The sequence below is a fragment of the Brassica rapa genome, chromosome A01 (assembly GCF_000309985.2).
Source record: "Brassica rapa cultivar Chiifu-401-42 chromosome A01, CAAS_Brap_v3.01, whole genome shotgun sequence".
In the NCBI taxonomy this organism is placed as follows: domain Eukaryota; kingdom Viridiplantae; phylum Streptophyta; class Magnoliopsida; order Brassicales; family Brassicaceae; genus Brassica; species Brassica rapa.
This window is the reverse complement of record NC_024795.2, coordinates 12,321,335-12,348,652: the sequence shown is the minus strand read 5'-3', so window position 1 is coordinate 12,348,652 and position 27,318 is coordinate 12,321,335. Positions and strand designations below refer to the sequence as shown.

Sequence of the window (27,318 nt, the reverse complement as noted above, 5' to 3'; positions counted from 1 at the left end):
ATTCAATATATTTTCGTAAGATATATTATCAAAATAAAATCTTCTTATAATATTGAAACATTTATAATTTTTCTTGTGTCCTAAAATAAGTAGTATATTTATATTATATAATAACATAATAATGTTTTTAATTAAATATATCAGTGTAGAAGAATAATATAGAAACAAAAAAAAACTCTAAATATTTATTTAACTATTGCATTATTTATCATTTGATCTGCGGTAAAAAGTACATTGTATACAGAAAAATGAAAGTTATAGAATAATATAACAAGAAAAGAAAAAAAATATTTGGTATCCATTGTAATATAATGATATTCTTATACAACAAATATATATTCAATATCAAAATCTACTTTAAAATATACATTTATACTCGTAGGGTTAATTAATCTAGATCTTAGGGTTTAGAATTAAGAGATAGAGAATCGGGAATATAGTTTAGGGTTTAAAAAATAGTTTCAAAAAGTATTTTCGAATTTCAAAAAGAAAACTTGAAAAATAAATTAAATTAAATTTTCAAAAAAAATTATAAAGAATTTCGAATTTGAAAACATATAATCATTTTGGTCATTTTCCTCCTTAAAATCCCTTTTTGTGACAAATGTCTATCTAGGACAATTGCCCATAAATTTATCTATATAAAATTTTAAATTTCATAAAATTACTTGTAGAATAATATTTAATGTTTATAATGGAATATTTATTCATATGTAATCAACATATTTAAAACTAGGTGTTTTGTCCGCACATGCATGAATAATCATCTTAGGAATATTTACTATTTTATGTTTTATTAATCTAAAAATCGACATTATAAAACTCTAATTGGTGAACATGCTGAAGGAAAAAGAATTATGGTGAATTCTTTGTTTCTCAAAATTTATACCAGTTATGTTGAAATTTAAGTCAAATTATTGAAAGGTAGATCCTTTTCTTCTGCTAAATTCTCCATGGAGGAATGAATTTATAAGAAAAAAAAATTCCCTATGCAATTTTGATAAGGAACAAAATAAACAAAAATTCATAATTTTTTTTTTACTTTTTCAATTCCTCAAATGAAGTTTTATTTTTTATTTTGTTCATTTTTTTCATTCTTCTAGTGGTCACCAACTGAAGCTACAGTGTTTCACGGATTAAACTTAAACTGGTTTAAAGTAAAAGCAAGAAAATTTGTTTTGAACTTAGTCACAAGTTAAGTTACTATTTATAATTTTAAATCGTTAAATAAAACATCAAATTATTTATATATGTCAAAAAATGTGTCTCAAACTATGTACTTATTATTGTGTTAAAAGTTTTAAAACTCTCATATATTAGAAATAGTTTAGAAAATATCTTTATATGAGTATTTTTGTTTGACTAATATTTAATTATAAACTGTTTTATATCTTAGTTTTTTTACTTTATAATAAAAAATATTGTTTTCAGATAGCAACACAAAATATATAAGAATTCTCTTAATTTTTAAATATATTTTCACAATTTTATTATATTAGTTTATAATTAATTATTTAATATAACATAAATTTAATATTATTAAAAGAAAATGTGTGTTTTATTATATATAAAATTCATTACGGGTTTTGTGAAAATTAATAAATACTCAGTTAAAAACTAATAATAAATCAATGACCTATATAAAAGCTTAAAACCTAATAAAATAAGATAAACAAAATTTTTTTTTAATATAACATATATATTTAAATATTATAAATCAAAATTCATTTTTAATTATATATAAAATTCATTACGGATATTTTTAAATTAATAAATTAGTTATTCAGCTAAAAATTATTAATAAATCAATGACTAAGCTACAACCTAATAAAACATGACAAATAAGCAAAATTGACTGAAATCATGGAAAATATGACAAATAAGCAAAATCAAAATAATTATATATATATATATATATATATCAAATTACATATTTTAAAGTTATATTATTTAAATTAAAATAATAAATTATGGATTCAACTAAAAACTATTAATAAATTAATGACTCAACTTAAATCTAATTAAAACTTGACAAATAAGCAAAATTACCTAAAACCATGAAAATCATGACAAATAAGCTAAATCACTTCATAAATAATAGTATAGATAGTATATAGTTGGAAAATGATTTCATGTTAAAAGAGATATTACTCAAACATATCAATTATTCATTTTTTATCGAAAATTTGATATGGAGCATGGATTAATATTTGTTTCCAACATGTAAACTATTTCACAATGGTGGTTATAAAAAAAATTTAAATATGATAAATATTTAAAATAGTAACTAATAAACATTTAAATAATAATTTTATATATAAAATTGAAAATAAATACCTGTACAGGTGTGCGGATCAAGCCCTAGTATATATTTAATTTAGAATTAACTATTCAATGACATATAATATGATTTATAGAGCGCTTAATTTTAAATTGTGTTATTTTTTGACATGATACTGATTTGAATTTTTAATATTCAGTTATATTTTTATGTGTTCCTTTGTTTGTTTTTATGCGAAAATACATATCTATTAATCTGTAATTTTTATGTATCATAGTTTCTAAGATATAAATTGTAGATGATATATAATGTTTATTAGTTGTTTTTATTTTGTTGCTGTTTTAGGAGTTGCGAATGTTTCTAATGCCTTCAACACAATTAAGATTTCTAATAAAAATTGTTTAATGATGGTTTGGATATTAGCAAAGAATATTTTGATCCAATAAAATCTATTCATGGATTGAATATCTCGAATGATGTATGTTGTGCTTGTTAGATATTTTTTGGTTATAGCTAGAAATGTGGGTTGAAATTCTATTTAGTTTATACAAAGTTATATATTTTCTATATGAGAAATGGGTAAGTTACAAGATTAATAATTCTGTTGAAACCACTAAAGTGATATTTTCTTGCGTGTCATTGCTTAATGATGAAAGTTCAACATTGTGAGGACGATCTTGATGATGGTCGTCAACCTTTGTTTCATTGGAGCAGATGTAATGGAAATGTCTGGTTGTGCCAGATATTTTGTGTGTTAATGTAGAATTTCATGTATCATTTACACCAGACATATATAAATATAAAATTTTATGAAATAAAAAGTGAATTTAATTCAACAATTGTTAGTAAGGATATTAAAATTTGATAATTTTTTATATCAATTTAATAATTATTTAATTTAATAGCTTAGATTTTAATTAAATAAGTTATCTTTAAAAATAAAATTTGTTTGGTATATATATTAGTCCGCACAAGTGTTACAAGTTTTAGCATTTAATAATAATATCAATTAAAAAGTGGGAAATTACCACAAATAGCACATTCATATAGTACCAATTTTCGTGTTTGCACTAAACACTTTTATCATCATTTTTAATGAAGGGGTAAAAGATAATTATACCCTTAGGGTTAACTAATATAGACTTAGGGTTTAGAGTTGAGTGGTGGGATAGGGTTTTTGGAATGTGAAATTTAGGATTCTAATAAATATATAATTAAATACTTAAAAAAATTTTAAAAATAGTTTCAAACATAATTTTCGTTTTTCAAAACAAATTTGAAAAAAAAAATAAAAAAAAAATTGAAATTTTTTTTGTTATAAAAAAGTTCGAATTTGAAAAGTATAATTCGAAAACATTTTTTAAAATTTTTTTAAAATTTTTTAAATTTTAAATTTTCTTATTTTTTTTATTTTTTTTATTTTTTTTATTTTTTTTATTTTTTTTTTTTTTTTATTTCTTTATTTCTTTTTTTTTATTTAAATAATAATTTATTATATATATAAATAACAAGGGCATAAGAATCTTTTGTCACTTAATGAAGAATGTATTTTTGAAAATGTCTCCTTAGGGGGCGACTGGTTTTCCCGCTACCACCCGCAAACGCAGCTTTTGCGGCTGATAGCGGTTGTCGGCGGTGTACAACAATCACTCAAATCGCTCTAAACCGCTTCAAACCGCTATGAATCTCATAAATTCAAAAGCTGGCTCCACCTAGCGGTTGCGGTTGCGGGTGGTTGCAGAAGGGTAAATTTTTTTCTTTTTTTAAAACAATATATATACAAAAGTAAAAATATTTAATAAAAAATTTAAAATTGAAATTATGAAAATATTAGAATATATCTATTATATTTTAATTAATATTATAAAATTTTATAATAAAAACAATTTCAATAAATTTTTAAAAATTAAAATTATAACTTTATAAATATAAGTTTTATATTTATTATAATTTTATGATTTTTTATATTTTTATAATTATATTAAATATAAATATTGTTAATTTATTATTTGATTGTTACCACATTAGGTAGTTAACTAGTCATAAGTCACCCGCAAACGCACCAATTTTTAATCACAGTACCAGTCGTACAAATTTCTTAAAACCGCTAGAAACCGCAACCGCCCGCATCTACAAACTCTCGCAATCGCAACCGCAACCGCTGCGTTTGAACCAGTCAAGCTCTTTAGTGGTGGTAAAAATGAAAAGTGATACCATGAAAGTGGTAAACACGTAATTTCCCCTTAAAAAGTTGATACTAGTTTCTTTAACCATTAGTCTCTTCTTATATACCATTAACAATAAGATCAAATTTTACAAATCTTCAGTTTATTTTATTTTATTTTTAAACTAAGAAAATTTCCAACAACAAGGTAAGTAATCTTCAAAATAAAAAGTTAGAAGTTGATTACTCCAACAATGCATCTCAAGTATATCTTTGAATATTTTTATATATTATATTTTAATCTAATAATAATTATAAGCACTAAACTTTTGTAAATAAATAATAATTACACACATACAATTCAAAACACAATATTTATTAGTCAGATATGTATATTTTAGTTTTACCAAACAAGCAAATCTTTAAATTTTAAGAGAAAGTGTATCAACTAAAAGAAAAAAGTTACGGAATAATTCAATTACATATACATATTGTTTTATCTTACAAAATGTTATTTTATATTAATAATTTTGATTTAGTTTTAACATAATTATTTAATTAATGTACTAATAATTTATATATATTTGAATATTTAAGTGAAATATAACTATAAAGAGATTAAAGTGATAAAAATCAATATTAGTATTATATGTAAGTTACATAATTGTTAAGACTAAAATAAAAATTAAATAGTGTTTTGAAGTTTTGACTAGTAAATCTTCGAATTTGAAAATTTGAATAGGAGAATTCGGCCAAAAAAAACCTCAACTTTGTAAGAATTACCAAAAGAAACATGAACTTTTGGACTGACCAAAAAAATACAAAACTTTCATTGACTTTAGAATTAATTAACAATGTTTTCGCTGACTTGCCAATTTAGCACGCCGTCAACAAATTTAACAGAAATATTTGACGTCGTTTATTGTTGTCGTTAAGTAAAACGACGTCGTTTTCAAATGAGATGAAACGACGTCGTTTTACATGATTTGAAATTAAAAATATGTAGATCCCTGGATTAAAAAATAAAGAATTTTTTCTAAAATTAATTTTGAAATTAAAATAGAAAATAAAATTTTTTAAAAAGAAAAATAAATTGTTGACGCCAACAATAAACGACGTCAAATATTTCTGTTAAATTTGTTGACGACGTGCTAAATTGGCAAGTCAGCGAAAATATTGTTAATTATTTCTAAAGTCAATGAAAATTTGGTATTTTTTTTGTCAGTCTAAAAGTTCATGTTTCTTTTGGCAATTCGTGCAAAGTTGAAGTTTTTTTTGGCTGAATTCTCATTTGAATAGAGAACTAAAAATCTTAAAATTTGAGATTTGAGGGTTTGATAACTCTAAAATGAACTAATCTGTAATATTTTACATACCCAAATTTCTTTTACAAAATTGAATCTTCAAAGTTAAGCTAAGTCACTTTCAACTTTAACAGATACGTCACTGTGCCATGAAAGCACAATCTCCTCAAACTCTACAATAAGCTCCGACCAATAAGATTCCTCCTCCTCCTCTTCACCTTCCACCACCTTCACCTCCGCCACAACCAAACCTTCCACCAGCTCCACCGCCTCAACCATCACCGTCGTTCTTCCTTTTCCCAACCCCAAAGCCATCGCCTCCTTCTTCTTCTCCACTCTATACCCCAACTTCTCCCCTATCGTCTTGGCCTTCTCCACAACTCCTTCCGCCGAAACCGTCGCCGTAAACCTCGTCTCCTTCCTCTTCCTCCTCTCAAACAGCCCCGATAGATCCAATCCCGCAGATAACGAGATCAAATCGAACGCTGTGATCGTATCACTTCTCAGTTTACCCAATCGATCATCCGATTCCAAGACATTGGGTTTAAACTCGGAGGTTTCTAGGGATTTCTTGAACCATTTGGTTTCAGTTACAGCTTCGATACTCATCCTCGTTTCCGGATTCGGATCGAGCAACTTGTATGTAGGAAGTTGGTTGTGAAGACTCGAAGAAATCAGAACCGGTTTTGGTTCGATTAATGATTGTTAATTGTATTCCGGTTTAGGAGTCGGTTTAATATCATTGTAATACGCCGTCGTATCACGTCATCGTCTTGCTTCGTCGAAAGTTTGTTACAGAGTGGGGTCCACGGCTAGAGGCCGTTGACTGCGGTTGTTATCTAGCTTGTGTGACGAGTTGTAAAGAGTGTAGATCATTTCTGGGAAACACGGGGAGAGAGAAAAGCGATAGAGAGGAGTTAGATTCTACGGGGGTGAGTGATTTCTCTTGGGGCTTTTCGGGTAAGAGTTACGGCGTTGATACGGCGGTGTTGAATACACTGAGCTTAGTGGATTCCGAGGTGATCCTCGGCCAGACGTAGAGTCGCGGTTTGCGCTCGAACTGGATAACATCTCGCTGTGTCTTTATCGTGATTTCTAGTCTTTGATTCTCTCGTATCGATTAGATTGATCTCACGAAATCGTTTCATAGCTGTGATTGCTTAGCATTGATCTTGATCTCTGGTTGATTCGATTCCACAACAAGTGGTATCAGAGCCTAGGTTTTGCTATCTAGGGAAGGAATCGAAGGCGGCTGATCGGCATCGACGAAAGTATATCGTCAAGATGGCGAAAGCGAAGGTTGAGATGGAAAAGTTCAATGGCTCGATCGATTACAACATGTGGAAGGAAAGGTTACTGGCGAACCTGGATCTTCTTGGACTTAGGGATGCTCTTATAAGTCAAGAAGAAGATCTGAAGAAGTCTGAGGATAAGCTGGAAGATACGAAGCTTAAGGGAGTTGCAGATGAATCTGATTCGAAGCAACAAGTCGATGTATCTTTGGCTGAGAAGCAGAGAAAAGTACGAAGCACCATCATCATGTATGTGACGGATCAGATCTTGAGGAAGATCATAAAGGAGAAGACCGCAGTTGGTATGTTAAAGATACTGGATGCTCAGTACATGTCTACGTCGCTCCCGAACAGGATGCATTTGAAGCAATGCTTATATGGTTTTCATATGAATGAGTCGCTGACTATTGAGAATAACATTGATGAATTCCTGAGAATCATAACAGATCTGAGTAATGTCATGGTGGAGATCTCTGATGAAGATCAAGCTATCTTACTCTTGATGTCACTCCCAAAACAGTTTGATCAGCTGAGGGATACATTGAGATATAGTAAGACTACTGTGACACTTGATGAAGTTATTAGCTCCATCCATTCAAAACAACTAGAGTTGGGAGTGAATGGGAATGGCAAGGGGAGCAAATCTCAAGGTGAAGTGTTATACTCAAGCTCTAATAACCGAGGAAGGTCAGGTACAAGAGACTCAAATCAGAGCAAGTTCAAAGGGAAGGGTAGATCGAAGTCTCGAGGAAAAGGGAATCAACCTACCTGTTGGACCTGTGGTGCTGAGGGCCATTTCAAAAGAAACTGTCCTAAACGAAGCCATGACAGAGGAAAGGAAGCGACAAAGGAGACTGGTGAGTCGTCTGCAGTAACTGGCATCAAGTACATTGAATCTCTCACTGTGTCAGAAGTAAACGTTGCTGAATCATACGACTACAGAGAGATTTGGATAATGGATACTGGTTGTTCTTTTCATATGACTCCAAGAAGAGACTGGTTCATAGATTTTGAAGAACGGGATGTAGGATCAGTAAGAATGGCTAATGAGTCTACATCTTCTGTCAAGGGAATTGGCACGGTTCGTATTAAGACATCTGATGGTAGCTTCGTACTCATCAAAAATGTGAGGTACATTCCACAGTTTTCAAGAAATCTGTTGTCACTTGGAGTGTTTGAAAGTGAAGGATGTTCATTTTCATCTGAACAAGGTTACTTGAAGTTGACAAAAGGATGCAGAACAGTTCTAAAGGCCAAGAGAGAGAGTAACTTGTATTTTCTTCAGGGAAGTAGTCACGTTGATGAAGTGAACCTGGTGTCTGTGGAAGATGAGACAAGCTTATGGCATAGTAGACTGGGACATGTAAGTCAAAAAGGGATAGACGTTCTAGTCAGGAAGGGGCTGCTTGATAAGAAGAAGATATCAACTTTACAGTTCTGTGAGAGCTGTATAGTTGGGAAGGCTCACCGTGTAAGCTTTGGCTCCGGTCAACACACAAGCAAGGCGTGTCTTGAGTATGTTCACGCTGATCTCTGGGGCTCACCCACAGTTCCTCAGTCACTCGGAAACTGTCACTATTTTTTGAGTATAATTGACGATCACTCACGGAAGGTTTGGATCTATTTCTTAAAGACAAAAGACCAAGCGTTTGACAGGTTTGCAGATTGGAAAACTCTTGTTGAAAAACAGTCTGGTCTCAAGGTCAAGACGCTGAGAACTGATAATGGACTTGAGTTTTGCAATAAAAGGTTTGATGATCTCTGTTCAGATCAAGGTATAGCAAGGCATAAGACTATCCCTTATACACCACAACAGAATGGTGTTGTGGAAAGAATGAACAGAACAGTTCTGGAAAGAGTTAGGAGTATGTTGGATGAGTCTGGTTTACCTAAAGTTTTCTGGGCAGAGGCTGCTAACACTGCTGTGTATCTGATAAACCGAACCCCATCTGCTGCTCTTCAGAATGAGATACCTGAAGAAATTTGGTCAAAAACAGTTCCGCAGTTTGGCCATTTGAAGAAGTTCGGCTGTGTGTGCTATCATCATTCTGATGAAGGAAAACTACAACCTAGAGCTAAGAAGGGTATATTCATTGGTTATCCTACTGGGGTAAAGGGTTACAAGGTCTGGTCTTTAGAAGATAAACGAAGTATCATAAGCAGGAGTGTTACTTTCAAAGAAGATGAGTGTTACAAAGACTTAAAGGGAAAGTCATCTGAACACAAAGAGAGTAACATAAATTTTCTTGATATAGAACTCGGTATATCCAAAGAGAAGGATATGAGTTCAGGTGGAGAGAGTCAGGAGGCAAATCAAGATAGTGTGGTTAACACTGATGTGATCGCAGTTGAAAGTAGTGATTCTGAAGAAGATTTTTCAGATCAAGAAGGCTCTGGAGGGGAGGCTGTAACGGGGAGCTATCAGTTAGCCCGAGACAGAAGTAGAAGAGAACCGAAACCTCCTAAGAAGCTTGATGATTACGTTTATCTAGCATGTATGGTTGCTGAAGATGGAGATATGGTTGAACCAAGTGATTACAAGTCTGCAATGAGAGATCCTCACAGAAAGAAATGGATTCTTGCATCTGATGACGAGATGGATTCGTTGCAGAGAAATCACACTTGGGATCTCGTAAAGAAACCGAAAGGGAGAGCTATAATAGGATGCAAGTGGATTTACAAAAGAAAACCTGGAATCTTAGGAGTAGAGGATCCAAGGTTCAAGGGCAGGCTTGTAGCAAAGGGCTATGCTCAGAAGGAAGGGGTAGATTACAACGAGATTTTCTCTCCTGTGGTTAAACATGTATCTATAAGATACTTGATGTCGATTGTGGTTCAAGAAGACATGGAGCTGGAGCAGCTAGATGTGAAAACCGCATTTCTTCATGGTGATCTTGAAGAAGAAATATACATGACTCAACCTGAAGGATATGAAGAAAAAGGTAAAGAGGATTGGGTATGTAGACTGAGAAAGTCCCTGTATGGTCTCAAGCAGAGCCCTAGACAGTGGAATAAGAAATTTGATGAGTTCATGAAGGAGATTGATTTCAAAAGGAGTTGTCATGATCAGTGTGTCTATATCAAGCGGGTAGGTGGAGTGTTTGTGTACTTGCTACTATATGTTGACGACATGTTACTCGCAAGCAAAGACATGACAATCATAAACAACATTAAAGATCAGCTAAGTTCAAGGTTCGAGATGAAGGACTTAGGAGCTGCAAGGAAGATTCTTGGAATTGAAATCATAAGAGACAGAGCTAAGGGGACATTGATCTTATCACAAGAAAGTTACATGGAGAAAGTGTTAAAAACGTATTCAATGGAGAATGCTAAGAGTGTTAACACTCCTATTGGAGCTCATTTCAAACTGATATCAGCAGATCCGAAGCGAGTAAGAGTGGATGAAGAATACATGAGATCAGTTCCATACTGCAATGCTGTTGGAAGTCTCATGTATGGTATGATAGGTACTAGACCTGATCTAGCTTACCCTGTCGGACTAGTGAGTAGGTTCATGAGTGATCCGGTCAGAGAACACTGGGATGCAGTCAAGTGGATATTGAGATATGTCAATGGGACTCGTTGCATGAGTTTGAAGTTTGAAAGGGCAGAGGAGTTCAAGATTGTGGGGTTCTGTGACTCTGATTTTGGAGGTGACCTTGATAGGAGAAGGTCCATATCAGGCTATACTTTCTTGTCTGGTGGGTGTGCTATAAGTTGGAGATCAAGCTTACAGAAGGTTGTAGCTCTATCAACAACTGAATCTGAGTACATCTCGCTAACTGAAGCATCAAAGGAAGCTATTTGGCTAATGGGTCTTAGTGAAGAGTTTGGGTATAAACAAGCAAACATTGAGATCTTCTGTGATTCTCAAAGCGCTAGGGCTCTTGCGAAGAATAATGTTCATCATGAAAGGACGAAACATATGGCGAGGAAGTTAAGTTTTGTCAGGGAATTGGTGGAGAAAGGTGAAGTGCAGGTGTCAAAGGTGCATACTGATAAGAACCTTGCAGATACCTTCACAAAAGTATTGCCGGTAAGTAAGTTCAAACATCTTTTGAGCTTACTGGGCGCTTCTGTACTTTGAGAACAGAAGGGAACTCGAGGATGGAGTTCATCTAAGCTCAGCGTGAAGTCTTGCAACCAAGGTGGAGTGTGTAGGAAGTTGGTTGTGAAGACTCGAAGAAATCAGAACCGGTTTTGGTTCGATTAATGATTGTTAATTGTATTCCGGTTTAGGAGTCGGTTTAATATCATTGTAATACGCCGTCGTATCACGTCATCGTCTTGCTTCGTCGAAAGTTTGTTACAGAGTGGGGTCCACGGTTAGAGGCCGTTGACTGCGGTTGTTATCTAGCTTGTGTGACGAGTTGTAAAGAGTGTAGATCATTTCTGGGAAACACGGGGAGAGAGAAAAGCGATAGAGAGGAGTTAGATTCTACGGGGGTGAGTGATTTCTCTTGGGGCTTTTCGGGTAAGAGTTACGGCGTTGATACGGCGGTGTTGAATACACTGAGCTTAGTGGATTCCGAGGTGATCCTCGGCCAGACGTAGAGTCGCGGTTTGCGCTCGAACTGGATAACATCTCGCTGTGTCTTTATCGTGATTTCTAGTCTTTGATTCTCTCGTATCGATTAGATTGATCTCACGAAATCGTTTCATAGCTGTGATTGCTTAGCATTGATCTTGATCTCTGGTTGATTCGATTCCACAACATTGTAGATGATGGATCGAGCCTGTTTCGAGATCCCGTTTGGGAACTTGTAATCTCTCCGTTGGATCTTACGGTACATGGTTACAACGTTTGAGTCCTCAAAAGGAACGTAACCTGCGAGAAGTACAAAGAGGAAGACACCGCACGACCACGAATCCGCCTTAGCTCCGTCGTACGACTTCTGAGCGATCACCTCCGGAGCTGTGTAAGCCGGTGTGCCGCACGATGTTTGGAGCAACCCGGTGCTGCTACGGTGCTCCGGGAGAGCCGATAAACCGAAGTCGGAGACCTTGAGGTTTCCTTGCTTATCGAGGAGGAGATTCTGCGGCTTCACGTCGCGGTGAGCGATTCCTTCTCGGTGGCAGAAGGTTAGCGCGGAGGCTAGCTGCTGGAAGTAGCGACGCGCGGCAGATTCTTGAAGGCGGCCGGAACGGCGGATTCGGGTGAAAAGCTCTCCACCGGCGGCGAGTTCCATGACGAGATAGATTTTGGTTTTGGTGGCCATGACTTCGTGGATTTTGAGGACGTTGGGGTGGTTGTGGAGGCGGCGCATGGCTTCGATCTCGCGGATAATCCTCGGTTCCATACCGGCATCAGCTGTTTTTTTCTTGTCGATGATCTTAACGGCCACGAGTTCGCCGGCTTCGATGGAACGAGCCACATGGACTTTGGCAAAGCTACCACTGCCTAATCGGCGACCAAGTTCGTATTTACCGAGCAGAATGGTCCCTGGGGATTTTTCTGGTGATGATGGAGATGGAAAGCCCATAGCTGGTGATGGTGGCGGAGGGAGGGAGCGTGAGATTTTTTTTTGTTTTTTGTTGAAGAGGTTTGAGGGATGTTAGATTATGGTGACTGTGTTTTCTGCTTTTATAAGGAAAGACAGAATTTCCCATTTGACTGCATATTGTTGAAGAGGTTTTTGTTGTTACAATAATAATTTTTTGACTATTTTAAGGGAAAATGCCTGAAATAATCTTTTGAAAACTAAAATTCACTCAATACACATATCAACAAAAATGTTATAATATATTACATATTAATGATATTTTAGACTAATATGCCTCTGTATATTTTGGAATCAGAATCTCTCCTCTCTCTTTTTATTTGTTTATATTATGTTTAATAAGCTTGTTCAATCCCATGTCAATTATTTTTTCAAACCTTTTACCATAATAGTTGTAAACAAATAATCGTGCACAATAATATATTTAGATTTTTCACATACACCATAAATTACTATTTAAAACATATCTTTCTCAAATATATATATTATGTTTTAAATAAAAATCCTTTATTATATTATATATCATTTCTATAGAATAAAATATATCGTTAAAGTATAAATAGTATTTTAAAATTTTACTATATTAAATACTCATATATATTATAGTTTAATTTTATATTCACACCGGACACCATATTTAAACATGTAGATAAGAAGAAACTTCAGAGACATACAGAGAAAATCATTCTTGTATCAATGTATTGAAAAAAACCAACCTAATTTTGGTGTAAACTTCATCACTGATTTTTCTTGAAGTCATATATGTTCTATCATATTTTAAAATTGTTTAAATGTGTTTTTCAAGAGCTTATTTTGGCTTTTTGATGCGATGTATCTTATCAACTTTGTGTTAATGTGTTTGATAGAATATATTGAATAAATGGAATGTTAGACAAATATGATAGATACTGATCCATTAGGATAGCTTCAAACAGAAACAACGATAAGATTTAAGCCAAATCAATGAAAAGTAGATCCCACAGCTATATGGACTTGAGATCAAAATAAAACTCACACATCTCCAAGCGTGAACCGGTTACAAAATATCAGAAGAAATAAGTGATGGATCTAGAGAAGATAATAGAGAAAAACCTTTGAGGTGAAGGACCTCCAGGATGCCACATAACATGCGACTCCCTACCTCATCTTCCAAAGAGGAAAACTACCAAACCGGATCTAGAGCTTTGAAGGAGAAGAGATGGAGGATCGACGAAACCTCAATCCAAAGCCAACCACAATCGGATCAGAAATGAGCAATGAGGATAGAGTCCGCTTAAAGATTGGAGGTGACTAGCCCATCAACAAAATAACCTTGAAGACCTTCATATCTCAAAACATTCAATCCCAATCACTTTCTTCAAGCGAGAAGAAAATGACGAAGAGCAACATCTATCCACATGTCACCAAAGAAACCTAATCCACTGAATGATTTTGAAATGGATTGAATATACTCCAGATCTACTCATACAAAAGGAAAACACCTTCAATAATATCCAAAGATAGAAAGATCTTAACCATAGCAATTGATAATGCTACGAACAACCCTTATTCTTATGAAGATTAAGATCATATTTGGAAACAAAAGATAATGTACATTTGTACTAGGTGGTGTGTTCATAAATATGCGTTGTTCTACGCACATACTAAATTTAGTTGTGAAATGGTATGTATAAGGTTTGCAGTGTTTCTTGTATTGTAATTGTAGTGCAATACGTCAAATCTTCTGATATTAGGGGAAGTATAATATGAGAACATCCTTGAACTAATAGGTGTTAGATTGTTAACACCATGCATATAAATAGACACCATGCATATAAATAGCATTCAGAAAGTATGTCAAATTTGTACATGACAACTTCTAATGATGTATTAACATATATTAAAATGAGATACTTTTTCCTTTTTCTTTTATTAAGAAAATATAATATACTATATGTTTCTAAATAAGTGTCATTTTGACATTTTTCACATAGATTAAGAAACTGATAGAAATATATGTAAGTTGTTATTAATTATACATTTCTAACCAATAGTATTGAGATAAACAAAATTATTTATAAAAAATATAGTTTTCAATTAATTTTCAGCTGAAAGTAACTATAATTTGTATCGAAATTGTAAAGTGATATTTTTTTATAACAAGAAAAAATGTTAAGTCAAATATCGACACATGGAATTTGTTTTTAAATAAAATAAAATGAAATGAAAAAGTCTGATCTCACTGAATTTCTCTTTTATATAATTTAAATTTTTTTTGACGTAATTTAAATTTGGTGTCTACGGTTTGTGCTTAGAATTAGTTGGAAAAAAAAAAAGAGAACAAAAAAAGTTAAAATGTATCTGTTTAAACCTTTCCTCAATCAAAGCCACGATCGCCACATTTTCATGTAAACTGCTTACACCTAATTCAAGTGAACTTTAAAATAATTTCATCAGCACATATTTACAAAGCGCTCTTCGTTTCACACAAACATCTATAATGCCCGACCCGCCCACGGCTAATTGGCCACCCACGTCCGTTCTCTCGGCCCATGGGTCCCATCCCGTCTGACAGTCGGTTCGTTAATTTTCCAAGGCTTAGAATCATTGTTTACTGACCGTGCAATCACCATCCGACATTTTTTCATGCTTTGGCCTCACTCGCACGCTATCGCGGATCACTTCCCGATAGGTCACCCATCCTTCCACTACTCCAGCTCAAGCACGCTTAACTCTGGAATTCTAAACGGATGTGTGACGGAAAAGGTAAGTCAACTTTGGTGACATAGATAGCCAAATCAATTCTCTTAAGCTTTTTCATATATCACAACTCGGGATGTTAAAACATTATCAACAAATTTCTTTTCAAGCTTCACTAAAACCATTCTTCCGAAGTGTTCAATTTTGTTGTTTTCGAGCCACAATCCAATTGATGCTTTCAACCGCTTTACGAGCCATAAAAACCATAACTTCCTGAATTAACAGGTAAACATGGTGGTTGCATAACGAGTTCATATAAAACTATTCTGCAAAATTTGGTAAACAGAAAATCAAGCATCAATGTTTGTATTGTTCAGTTTTTTTTTAATTATTTCAGTTTGCTACAGACATGTATGAGAAGTCAGATCTAAAAGAATAAGATCTAAGTAATCAAAGACACGTTTGGATGAAATATGTTCTAGAGTTAAGTTGGCGGAAGTTGAAGACGAATGGATTTGATAGAGAATTAAATAGAGTTGCAAAACATTTGACCAATCAGAATTTCAGGTAAACAATATACCTTTTTTTTTTACTTTTCAGCATTTATAAAAGTAATTAGGTGTTTTGCCCGCACATGCAGGCATAATCATCTTACGAATACTTATTATTTTATGTATTATTAATTCAAAAATCGGCATAATAGAACTCTAATTGGTGAACATGTCGAAGGAAAAAAATTATGGTGAAGTCTTTGTTCTTCAAAATTTATACCAGTTATGTTAAAATTTTAGTCAAATTATTGAAAGGTAAATCCCACTTTTTTCTTCTAAATTTCTCATGGAGGAATGAATTTATAAGAAACAATTTCCCTATGCAATTTTGATAAGGAACAAATTGAACAAAAATTCTTATTCTTTTTTATTTTCTCATTTCCTCAAATAAAATTTTATTTTTTATTTTGTTCATTTTTTCATTCTTCTAGTGGTCACCAATTGAAGCTATAGTGTTTCACGGATAAAACTGGTTTAAAGTAAAAGCAAGAAAATTTGTTTTGAATTTAGTCACAAGTTAAGTTATTATTTATGATTTTAAATAGTTAAATCAAAGATCAAATTATTTATATATGTCAAAAAACCGTTCATCAAATTATGTACTTATTATTTTGTTAAAAGTTTTAAAACACTCATATATTAGAAATAGTTTACAAAATATCTTTATATAAATATTTTTGTTTGACTAATATTTTCACAATTTTATTATATTAGTTTATAATTAATTATTTAATATAACATATAAATTTAATATTATTAAAATAAAATTCGTGTTTTATTATATATAAAATTCATTACGAGTTTTGTGAAAATTAATAAATATTCAGTTAAAAACTAATAATAAATCAATGACCTATATAAAGCTTAAAACCTAATAAAATATGACAAATAAGAAAATAAGAATTTGAATATAACATATAGATTTAAATATTATTAAATCAAAATTCGTTTTTAATTATATATAAAATTCTTTACGAAAAACGAATTTTTTTGAAACTATTTTTTAAAGTTTTTATATATTTTTAAGTATTTATTTATATATTTATTAGAATCTAAATTTCACATTCCAAAAACCCTACCCCACCCCTCAACTCTAAACCCTAAGTCTAGATTAGTTAATCCTAAGGGTATAATTATTTTTTAACCTTCATTAAAAGTGAAGGTAAAAGTGGTTAGTGTAAATATGAAAAGTGGTACTATGAATGTGCTATTTGTGACAATTTCCCAATAAGCAAAATAAATTAATGACTCAGCTTAAACCTAATTAAAACTTGATAAATAAGCAAAATTACCTAAAATCATGGAAATTATGACAAATAAGCTAAATCACTTCATAAATAATACTATAGATTGTGGCGTTAAATCTTAATGTTGTAGATTTGTTTTTTGGAAATTATCTCAAAATAAATTTTAGTTTGTAATAATTTTTCTGCAATTAATTTTAATTTTTTTTACTATTTTTCTTACGTAGTTTTAACAACTATCCAAAACAGAAAATAATTAATATTTAAGATAAGCAACTGATTCCTCCTCCCCCTCCCCAAATAAAAAACCTTCAAATAACAATTAAAGAAAACAGTTTTCATTTTAATAACAAGCTGAATTTATAAAAAAACTATAAAATAAGTAGCGTGGTTTAATCTTGCTTAAGTACAAGTTTTTCTTAAAAAGATGTTAGGTAATGAAACGTTATGTGCCAACAAAATCCTAAATTTAAAATGTCAAATAATAAAACAGTATATAAATCTATTAGATACACTAATGGATCAACATTTTTAAGCAAATATTTAATTATATTTTGGATAATAATGCATATCATTAGTTTACCCACTTCCCCTCCTCTTTACAAATTTGAAATTTGAGACACTGCTATTTAGATTCATACAATATTTGACAAAAGAAAAAATTATCCTTACTGAAAAGTATAACATGATTAATTTATAGACAGTAATATTGACCCATGCAAAGCATGGGCAGTAACATTAGTATGAAATAAAGGGAATATAAAAATTATTAGAAGATGTAAAACAATTAAAAAAAAAATTATTCAGGACCAAATACATTTTTTGCTTACGTTGTTAATATATTATTGTTAACGGTTTTCTTTGCTCACATTATTGTTTCATGTATATTGTATGCTATGAGTCATGACGACACTGAAATATAGTATCATAATAGTAGTTCTTTAATACTTTTTTGGCTAATTCCCACGTGAATGAATATTTTCACAGAACTGTATTGTACATAGTTATTGAAGTATATAGTTCGATCATTTCCCCTGTCAAAACGGTATAGTGTTATATGATAGAAAATTAGTGATCTTTATATAGTTTAATTATATTTCTCTGTCAAAAAACGATGTAGTTTGTATTCAGAGCCGGTCCTTGGACCAAGTCAAAGCAGTCTTGCCATATTGATTAATAAATTTCGGTCACAATTTGCCAAATACCACTTTAGGTTAGTGGTAAATAGTTCAAACATAATCTTGTTAAGTGCAACTGATGTTCAAGACTTTAAAATGATTATATTACCAAACAATTTTACATTTTTTACGAAGATGAGCTGCTCTACAAGATCCAGGCATAATGATATTCCTTACGTACATACTGTAGTTTGTATAATTCTGTTTTTTTTTTTGAGAATCAAAATCTAGACATCTTGGTATATAAGCATTAATGAATTTTTAGTTAAGTCACTGAAGTAATAGGAGTTCCACGAAAGAACCGGTCTTGTTTGTGTTATAGAAAATTAGTGATCGTGTCCAAAAAAAAATTCAAATCCATCCATTATCAATGTCTAGACATCTAGTTTTACTTTTACAAACCACATGAACTTCAACAGTTATTTTCGAAAACATGTTAGTGCGTGAAGATTTTTCGTAAAACCTCAGTAGCCAATACTCAAAAGTTGACAATGAAAGAATAACTCACAAGGAAATCACAAAAATATCTTCTCTTTTTAGTCGCAAATTCACCTTTTAAAAGTAACTGGCCTTATCACTACTTTAACTTTATAAACAATACTGCTTTTCTAAGAATACATTGTAGTAGCACGTATACAAAAAGAAAAGAATACATCGTGGAACACCTATTATTCCTATGTGTAATAATTCAAAATTCATAAAATATCTCGACACCACCAATTTCCATTTAACTATTATCATGATTTATATGGAAAACAAATTCGTAAGATTTTTACCAAAAAAAAATTCGAAAGATTCTATTGGTCACTTGGAGTCAAGAGTTAATAGTTTTACTAGGATAAGATCCGCGCCTTGCGCGGGATTAAGTTATTATTTTTATTATATTTTTGAGAATGAAACAATAGTTTGGCTTCATTTGGATTGCAGGTGTTCAATCCGGATATCGGGTTGGTTCGGTTCGGTTCGGTTTTTTTCGGTATTTGGTTAGTAAAATATAACTACTATTCTAAATCCATATTTATTTTGACTTTAGTCTTTCACATACTTTTGAAAGATTTCAACTGGACGACTAAATTGATCAGCCAATCTTGTTGCTTTAAATCATTAGTGTATATATATATATATATATTATTTAGTTTGAATATTTATTAAATAAAAATTCATATGCGTTATATTTTATGATCATTTGTAACTTATTATAACAAAAAAATAATCTATTGATCACAAAATTTTCAGAGTGGGAATATTCAAATTTCTAATAATATATAGACGTTTTGAAAAATTCAAATATAACATATAAGAAAAAATAAAAATGTTTTTATTATATATTTAATGTTATTTTTTAATAACTTTCAATAATATAAAATTAAAAAAAAAAGAACTAAGATACCAAAATTGTTCTCAAATATTTATTATTCATAATAATTAATTTTCATATATACGTTAATCATATTAGGTAATTTCGTAGCTTCTAATTAAGGAAAGTGCAAAAAAAAGTTTGGTAGATTATTTATCAATTCGATAGTTAGTTTAATAAAAAATATAATGTAAGTCAAGATGGACCAACCTATTTTTCTAAGAATAGTATATTTTATATAGTCATTTATTATATGAGAATTTTTAATCATACAGTTCTATGATCATTCATATCATTTTATAACTGAATATTTAAATCATCGATAACAAAATTTTCAATGTGAAATCTTTAATAAGTTTATAAATTATAAATGTTTTTGAAAATTCATTGAAAGTTTTAATATTAAAATATTTATGTAATCTTATGGTATATAGTATAATCTATATATATATATATGTTTTATTATTAAATGATATTTTTTTACTCATATGGTTTTAAAATAATGTGTATCTTCTTATAATATTAAATAAAAGTTCATATTAATACAATTTTATGATCATTTGTAACTTATTATGACAAAAAAAAAAAATCTATTGATCACAAAATTTTCAGAGTGGGGATCTTCAAATTTCTAATAATTTATAGACGTTTTGAAAAATTCAAAATATAACATATAAGAAAAATTTTAAATGTTTTTATTATATATTTAATGTGATTTTTAAATATATTTTAATAATATAAAATTAAAAAAAGAACTAAGAAACAAAAATTGTTATCAAATATTTATTATTCATTATAATTAATTTTCACATATACGTTAATCATATTAGGTAATTTCGTAGCTTTTATTTAAGGAAAGTGCAAAACATTTTTTGGTACGTTATTTATCAATTCGATAGTTAGTTTAATAAAAAGTGTAATATAAGTTAAGATGGACCAACCTATTTTTCTAGGAATAGTATATTTTGTATAGTTATTTATTAAATAGGAATTTATAATCATACGGTTCTATGATCGTTCATATCGTTTTATAACAAAATATTTAAATCATCGATAACAAAATTTTCAATCTGAAATCTTTAATAAGTTTATAATTTATAAATGTTCTTGAAAATTCATTGAAAGTTTTAATATTAAAATATTTATGTAATCTTATGGTATATAGTGTTTAATATATATATATATATATATTTATTTTATTATTAAATGATATTTTTTGCTCATATGGTTTTAAAATCATGTGTATCTTCTTATAATAAAAATGTTAAACTATTGATCATTAATTTTTAACATAATAATTTTAATAGTTTTAGTCATTTATTGTCGTTTTTAAAAATTCAAAATATAACATATACGAAAAAATCTAAATTTTATTTTTATAGCTAATTTGATTGTTTAATTTATTTTAATAATATAAAATTAAACAAAAAGTGATGGAGGAGATATACATTGTTATCAAATCTTTATTATTAAAATCATTAATTGTCATATATATATTAGTCATTTATGGTAATTCTGTAGGTTTTATTTAAGGAAAGAAAATATCATATCATATAGTTTGACCAACTTATGTATCTAACAACATATAAAAATCGAATGTGGACCTACTTATTTTTCAATTGAATGTAATTGACTACCTAATTGAGTGCCACCTATGCATTGGGGCCTCTTTTAATTAATACAAAATTGAGGTTACATCTTTTCAAATGTTCCTCAATTAATATATAAGGGATTTTAATGAAACGGTCCACATCAGCGGGACCCTCTTACAAATATTCTCTTTTTGTAGTCTCGTAGTGGTTCGCAGTCAAGATATTCCACCTGACGGTTAATTAATCTAAAAAAACTCTTCTTCCATATAAATTTTGTCTTTACACACAAAAGAAACTAATAAAATTTAAACAATAAAACACCTTTATTGTATTTACGTCATTTGATGGAGGCTCCCTCTCTTCCCTCGTGAGCCGTCTCCGGGCTTCCAATACCAACTAACCAACATGAGAGAGACCGTCTCCAGCAACCGTCAGGATTGTCGAGAGGCAGATCAACGGCTTTCATTTAGCCATGCCACTCAATGTACCGGGCCCTACTGTATTAAAGAATCAAAGTAACGGGAAATAAACAGTACGCAAATAAAGAAGGCATGCAAATTGACGTTTTAATTGTTCTGTCGAGTGTTTTCTCCCACTCGACTTTGGCATATTCGTCTTAAACCGCACCAGTATAAGTCCATATTTAAAGAGCTGGTTTAACGTGAGAAACTTTTTCTCATTCATATTTTTGGAATCTTTTGATATAGTCAAAATATCTCAAAAATTATATTATATTTATAGTGGAAACAAAAAATATATATTTAAATTTCTAAAGGGAGCCAACATTTGAAAAGGACATGAAGGATTACGTATAATGAATTTATAAGCACACACATAAAAGTTTAAGTTTGAGTCGAAATTATATATGAGACAAATAATATCAGTATAAACCTCGTTGGGATGATTTTTATTTAATTAATCTGTATAATGAACTTGATATTATGAATTAGGTGGATCATATGATTACATTAAGTTTAAGAGCGTGTTTATATATATGTTTCCTACCAATACAATGTTGTTGTCTGGTTTATTGGTGTGTGTTGTCCAATCTCAAATCATATAGGTGGAGAAGGTGAAATGTAAGGCACCAAATGGAATGTTGGACTTATAATGTTTAATAAATGAAATTACTATAATAATTTAAGACTATAATTTCGTAGACAAGTTAGGCGAGGCTGTTCATGGACATCTGGACATCATCGCTAAAAGTTAGGCTTTAATTTAATTGGTAAGATGCAATATAATCATTTGTCTTAGTTGAATATTAGTTAGTCTTGAATATATCATTCCTTTATGTAAATGGCATATATGATTGTTTCACATGTCTTGAATCAATTAATATAAATCAAACCAATTATAGTACAATTACGATTCTTAACTTTTGAGACCAACGAAACTTACTTGAGATATTCCATATAAATAAAAATGCTAGTTACATGAAAGATCATCTGAAGCCCATATTGTCAGGTTGGTATATTCATGACTTAAATGGGTACAGGCTCAATGAAACAATAAATGAGTACAGCAGAAACAATGTTTTCGATCTCTAAATTTTTAGAAATTAATATATAAATAGGCAGAAACTCCAAATTGTAATTTTTTTTTATCAAAGTTTTTACTAAATTTTTATGGCCTCCAAAATCTCATAGCCGGGTCTTGGTATATGCATGTACTTTGTATCAAGGAGAAAAGAGGATCTGCTTGATTAAAGCGGTTTTGTCAATGCAATGTTTTTTACAAATTCCAAAAGACAACTTGTGTTAACTTGATGAATGAAATTTCTGGCTGATCGGTGCTGAACATGACAGGAAAATACATTGGACTTGTCTGGAAAAGTTCTGTCGGGCAAAAGAGTTAGCAATTTTTATAGTCAAGCTTTGTTAGCTAAACAAGCTTGGAAAATTCTGTAAGTCCCTTTGTGTTTGTTAGCTCGAGTGATAAAAAGTAGGTATTTCCCTGATGGTGACATGTTAAGCTTGGTACTATGTTCCCGGCCATACTTTGTGTAGAGAAATATTTTACAGGGAAATGAGTTGTTGGTTATGGGATTTTATTTAACGAGTATGGAATGGTTAGTCCAAGTGTGGATTGACCCTTCAATTAAAGCTGAAGAAAACTGTACCTCTCTTTGAGAGATATCTTTTGTATTAATCTTGTGCTAAAAGACTTGACTGGTGTGGAGAATAAGGTTGGAACAAAAGGAAGTTGGAGGACTTGTTCTTTCAGGATGATGTAAACTGCATTTTGGCTTACCATCCGGTAGTTGATCAAAAGGATTTATGTTCATAGATACAATGAAAGTGGAGATTTGTGTTAAGTCAAGTTATTAGTAAGCCTTCCAAATCAACAAAGTGGGGATTAATTCAAGAAGCCTCCTGGTTACCAACTTACCGTTCATCAACAATTTTAAAAATACTTTTGGCAAGTTCAAATAGATCCAAAAAAATATCGAGAAATGCTAACTAGAGCTATGCTGGTTAGCAGACAAGTTGGTTCCAAGAGGTATAAAGCTGTGGACAACATATCGAAAAAAATTGTGGTTTCCTTAAGGTGAATCGTTAACCGTGTCTTTTTATCTTGCACTTTTCTTAGACATGTTTGGTCTGCTTTAGTCTTTCTTATTCTAATATAAGTTATGATGAGGGATCGGTTCTCTACAATTTTCAACATCTCGTTTGTTTGAGAAGAAAAAAGTTTTCATATTGAGTTGCATATTGCTTTCCTCATATTTTATGGAGGAATGGTATAGCATGAATTGTTTCATCTTTGAAAGAAGTTCTCATCTTTGGAAACAGTTGAAAAAATAAGAAGAGAGGTCACTGAATGGTTCCTTGGTCAAATGTTCAAGACCATTTTGGAGAATCAAACCACAATTGGAATCATCCACCTTACCGTGGCTGAAATGCAATACTAGTTCTTTATGGTCTAATAAAAATAATTGGCGAGCGGCTAGTTGGATAGTGAGAGACGCAGAAGATGTAATTTTGATACACAGTAAGAGAGCCTTGAGAGTTCAAGAAGACTTTCGGAAAATAGTTTTCTTGTTGCTTTCCGTGTCTAAGTTACTAATTGCTTTCTATTGCTTCTTAGCCCATTGTTGTTTCTAGTCTCATTTTATACGTTCCTCCTACGTTTCTTAGATGACTGTTGAATTTCTTTCCGGGTTCTGCTTGGATTCAGAGAAAATTCTAGTTTAGTGAGGTAGATTGTAACCACTGTGACCCAAATGCCTATTATTTTATTTAAAATTTAAGTCCAAACCTGCCTTTTATTTTGTTCCACATCGAAACTTATAAAACTCACTATCCTTGCATTTTATAAAAGAGCTTCACCCCTTCTTTTTTACTCATCAAGACAAGACAACTCTTCTCATGAGGCCTAGGGATGGGCGTTCGGATTAGATCGGCTATTTCGGATTTTTAGGTATTTCAATATAGGGGGTATAAAACCTGTTTGGTATTTCTACATTTCGGGTCGAGTTCGGATATTTTTAGTTCGGGTTTGGTTATTTCGGGTTGGGTTCGAATATTAAGATTTTTTTTTTTAAAAATCAAATTCTTCATTGCTCAATTTCTTGTATTTATAATATACCATTGGTTTAACTGATTTTCTAATTTTTAATAGATCGAAGGATTAATAGGTTTAGAGATAAAAAAATAGAAAGCACCAATCCGGTTGTTATTATGAAAATTTGGATGCAACTTTGTTAATGTACGAAGCAAGATCTTGACATGTATTTTAAGTGGATAGCAAATCACTTTGTCTGTAATTATATATTAGATTATCTGATCTTGAGCCATTGTGGATCTTAAAACTCACACTAAGTATTTGGTAGTGTTTGAGATGTAAAAATTATGGAAGAAAAAGGATGAGGACAACGATATCTTTAGAACACAGCTATGTAATCAGATTCCGGTTGACAAAGATGGATTTTATTGATTAAATATGGTTGAATACAATAATGGAAATGAGATCGAAATACAACTGAGATCGACTACGAAATAGAATACTAGAACTTAAGATCGAAGTCGATGAATATGGTTAGGTATCTCTAGGGTTTAACGTGCCTCTCCACTTCGGTCTTCTTTCCTCTTATAGCTGCGTCCTCCCCGGATTTCTCTTCAACGACCTCTAGATCTTTGGGATTGCTCTCCCCTCGTGTTGATCTCCCCTCTTTGGGTAGATCTTTGGGATATACCATTGGTTTAACTGATTTTCTAATTTTTAATAGATCGAAGGATTAATAGGTTTAGAGATAAAAAAATAGAAAGCACCAATCCGGTTGTTATTATGAAAATTTGGATGCAACTTTGTTAATGTACGAAGCAAGATCTTGACATGTATTTTAAGTGGATAGCAAATCACTTTGTCTGTAATTATATATTAGATTATCTGATCTTGAGCCATTGTGGATCTTAAAACTCACACTAAGTATTTGGTAGTGTTTGAGATGTAAAAATTATGGAAGAAAAAGGATGAGGACAACGATATCTTTAGAACACAGCTATGTAATCAGATTCCGGTTGACAAAGATGGATTTTATTGATTAAATATGGTTGAATACAATAATGGAAATGAGATCGAAATACAACTGAGATCGACTACGAAATAGAATACTAGAACTTAAGATCGAAGTCGATGAATATGGTTAGGTATCTCTAGGGTTTAACGTGCCTCTCCACTTCGGTCTTCTTTCCTCTTATAGCTGCGTCCTCCCCGGATTTCTCTTCAACGACCTCTAGATCTTTGGGATTGCTCTCCCCTCGTGTTGACCTTCTCAGCCTGTCGTTAAAAGGCTGACTTCGACTGGGCCTTTCTTAGGTCAAATTGATGGGTTTCATTGTCTGTAACTTGCCACAAATCGAGTCTGTTTGAAGTCGAATGCTAATGGACTTTGGCCGTCGGCTCGTTTTTTCTTTAATGATTATTGGGTCCAACAGCCATGTGCAATATCAGTATAAATATTTTTAGTAAAATAAGAGAAGTAAACTAAATATGTAGGGTTAAGTATACATATGTTCGATTATCTTCAAATATCCATTCGGGTTCGGATATTATCCGTTCAGATTCGGATATCCAATATCTTCTAATTTAATACCCGTTCGGGTATTTGCTACTTCAGTTTGGATTTCGGTTTAGATTTTTCGGGTCGGGTACGTGTATCGGGTAAAACTCCCGAGCCTCATTAGGCTCGTTTTTGTTGTTAAACGACGACCAGCCACCAGTAAATTTTTCCAGCAAGTTTTCGGTGAGTTTTTTGGCAGGTTTCCGAACGGATTCCAGCAAGTTTCCGACGACTCTTCTAGCAAGTTTTTTTCCTTCATAATTCTGTTAAGAAATTTTTTATTTTTATAAAATTTTATGCTTTTAAAAACTTTGTTTCGAGAGACTTCAAAACTAAAAAAATAATTATCATGTTGCAATTAATGACAATCTTCTGTTTTGTTGATTATTTCAACCATTTTTATTTTGTATATTGGGTGCCATGTTTCTTCATGTTAGGATTGGACTTTTGTGGCCAAAGTGTTATAAGTGAGTTAGTGATTTGTGTGTTTAGCATCTCATATGTAGCTGATTGACTCTTTTTTACTCATCCCTCATTTCTTCCCTTTTTTATGTGAGTTGGTGAATAGTTGAATATATGGACCGGTTTAGTGTATTTGGGATATCACGATTTTTTCGGTTTTGTTCGACTCGGTTACTGTATTTAAATGCGTTTTTCTTTCATGTTTATTTAATTAAATTTTTTGATATTTTATTTTGTTTTATGATTTGATTTGATACGAGAACTGAATACTGCAAGATGAACGATTAAGTGTAAGACGTGAGGTAATACTAACAAAGTTGAAAATGGACATGTTGAGTCACTGATCAGAGCTCTACCGCTTGTTCTGTGGAGTCCTCCACTACTTCCGCCATCGTTACTCTTCCTGTACCCTGCAATCGAAGAGAAACACCTTTCAAACACAAACCTTCCCTTAAACGACCCCATGTTTCCCGTCCTATCATCTCACCAAACCCTTTTTCCCTTCTCCATACTCACCCTAACAAAACCCTCAAACTCTCCACCTCAAACCCCAACACCTTTAAAACCCTCAAAATCACTACTGAAAAAGACCAAAATCACCCACCCATAAAACCTCCTCTCTTGCTTTCCCCAGCTGGAAACCCCATT

The 27,318-nt window shown here is 31.6% G+C and overlaps 1 protein-coding gene across 1 annotated transcript; it reads right to left on the bottom strand.

Moving 5' to 3' along the window:
- Positions 1-5,741: 5,741 nt before the first annotated feature.
- LOC108871242 (CBL-interacting serine/threonine-protein kinase 4) lies at positions 5,742-16,516 on the bottom strand. The gene is made up of 2 exons (XM_018657500.2): positions 11,757-16,516; positions 5,742-6,385 (listed from the first exon to the last, which is right to left on the bottom strand). The coding sequence occupies exons 1-2, from the start codon at positions 12,522-12,524 to the stop codon at positions 5,855-5,857; spliced, it is 1,299 nt and encodes a 432-aa protein (XP_018513016.2). The 5' UTR covers positions 12,525-16,516; the 3' UTR covers positions 5,742-5,854.
- Positions 16,517-27,318: the final 10,802 nt, after the last annotated feature.

Coding starts and splice junctions, on each gene's coding strand:
- LOC108871242 (XM_018657500.2), bottom strand. CDS start 12,524: ATGGGCTTTCCATCTCCATCATCACCAGAAAAATCCCCAGGGACCATT. Junction 6,386..11,756: donor CTCGATCCATCATCTACAAT/GTTGTGGAATCG, acceptor CCTACATACAAG/TTGCTCGATCCGAATCCGGA.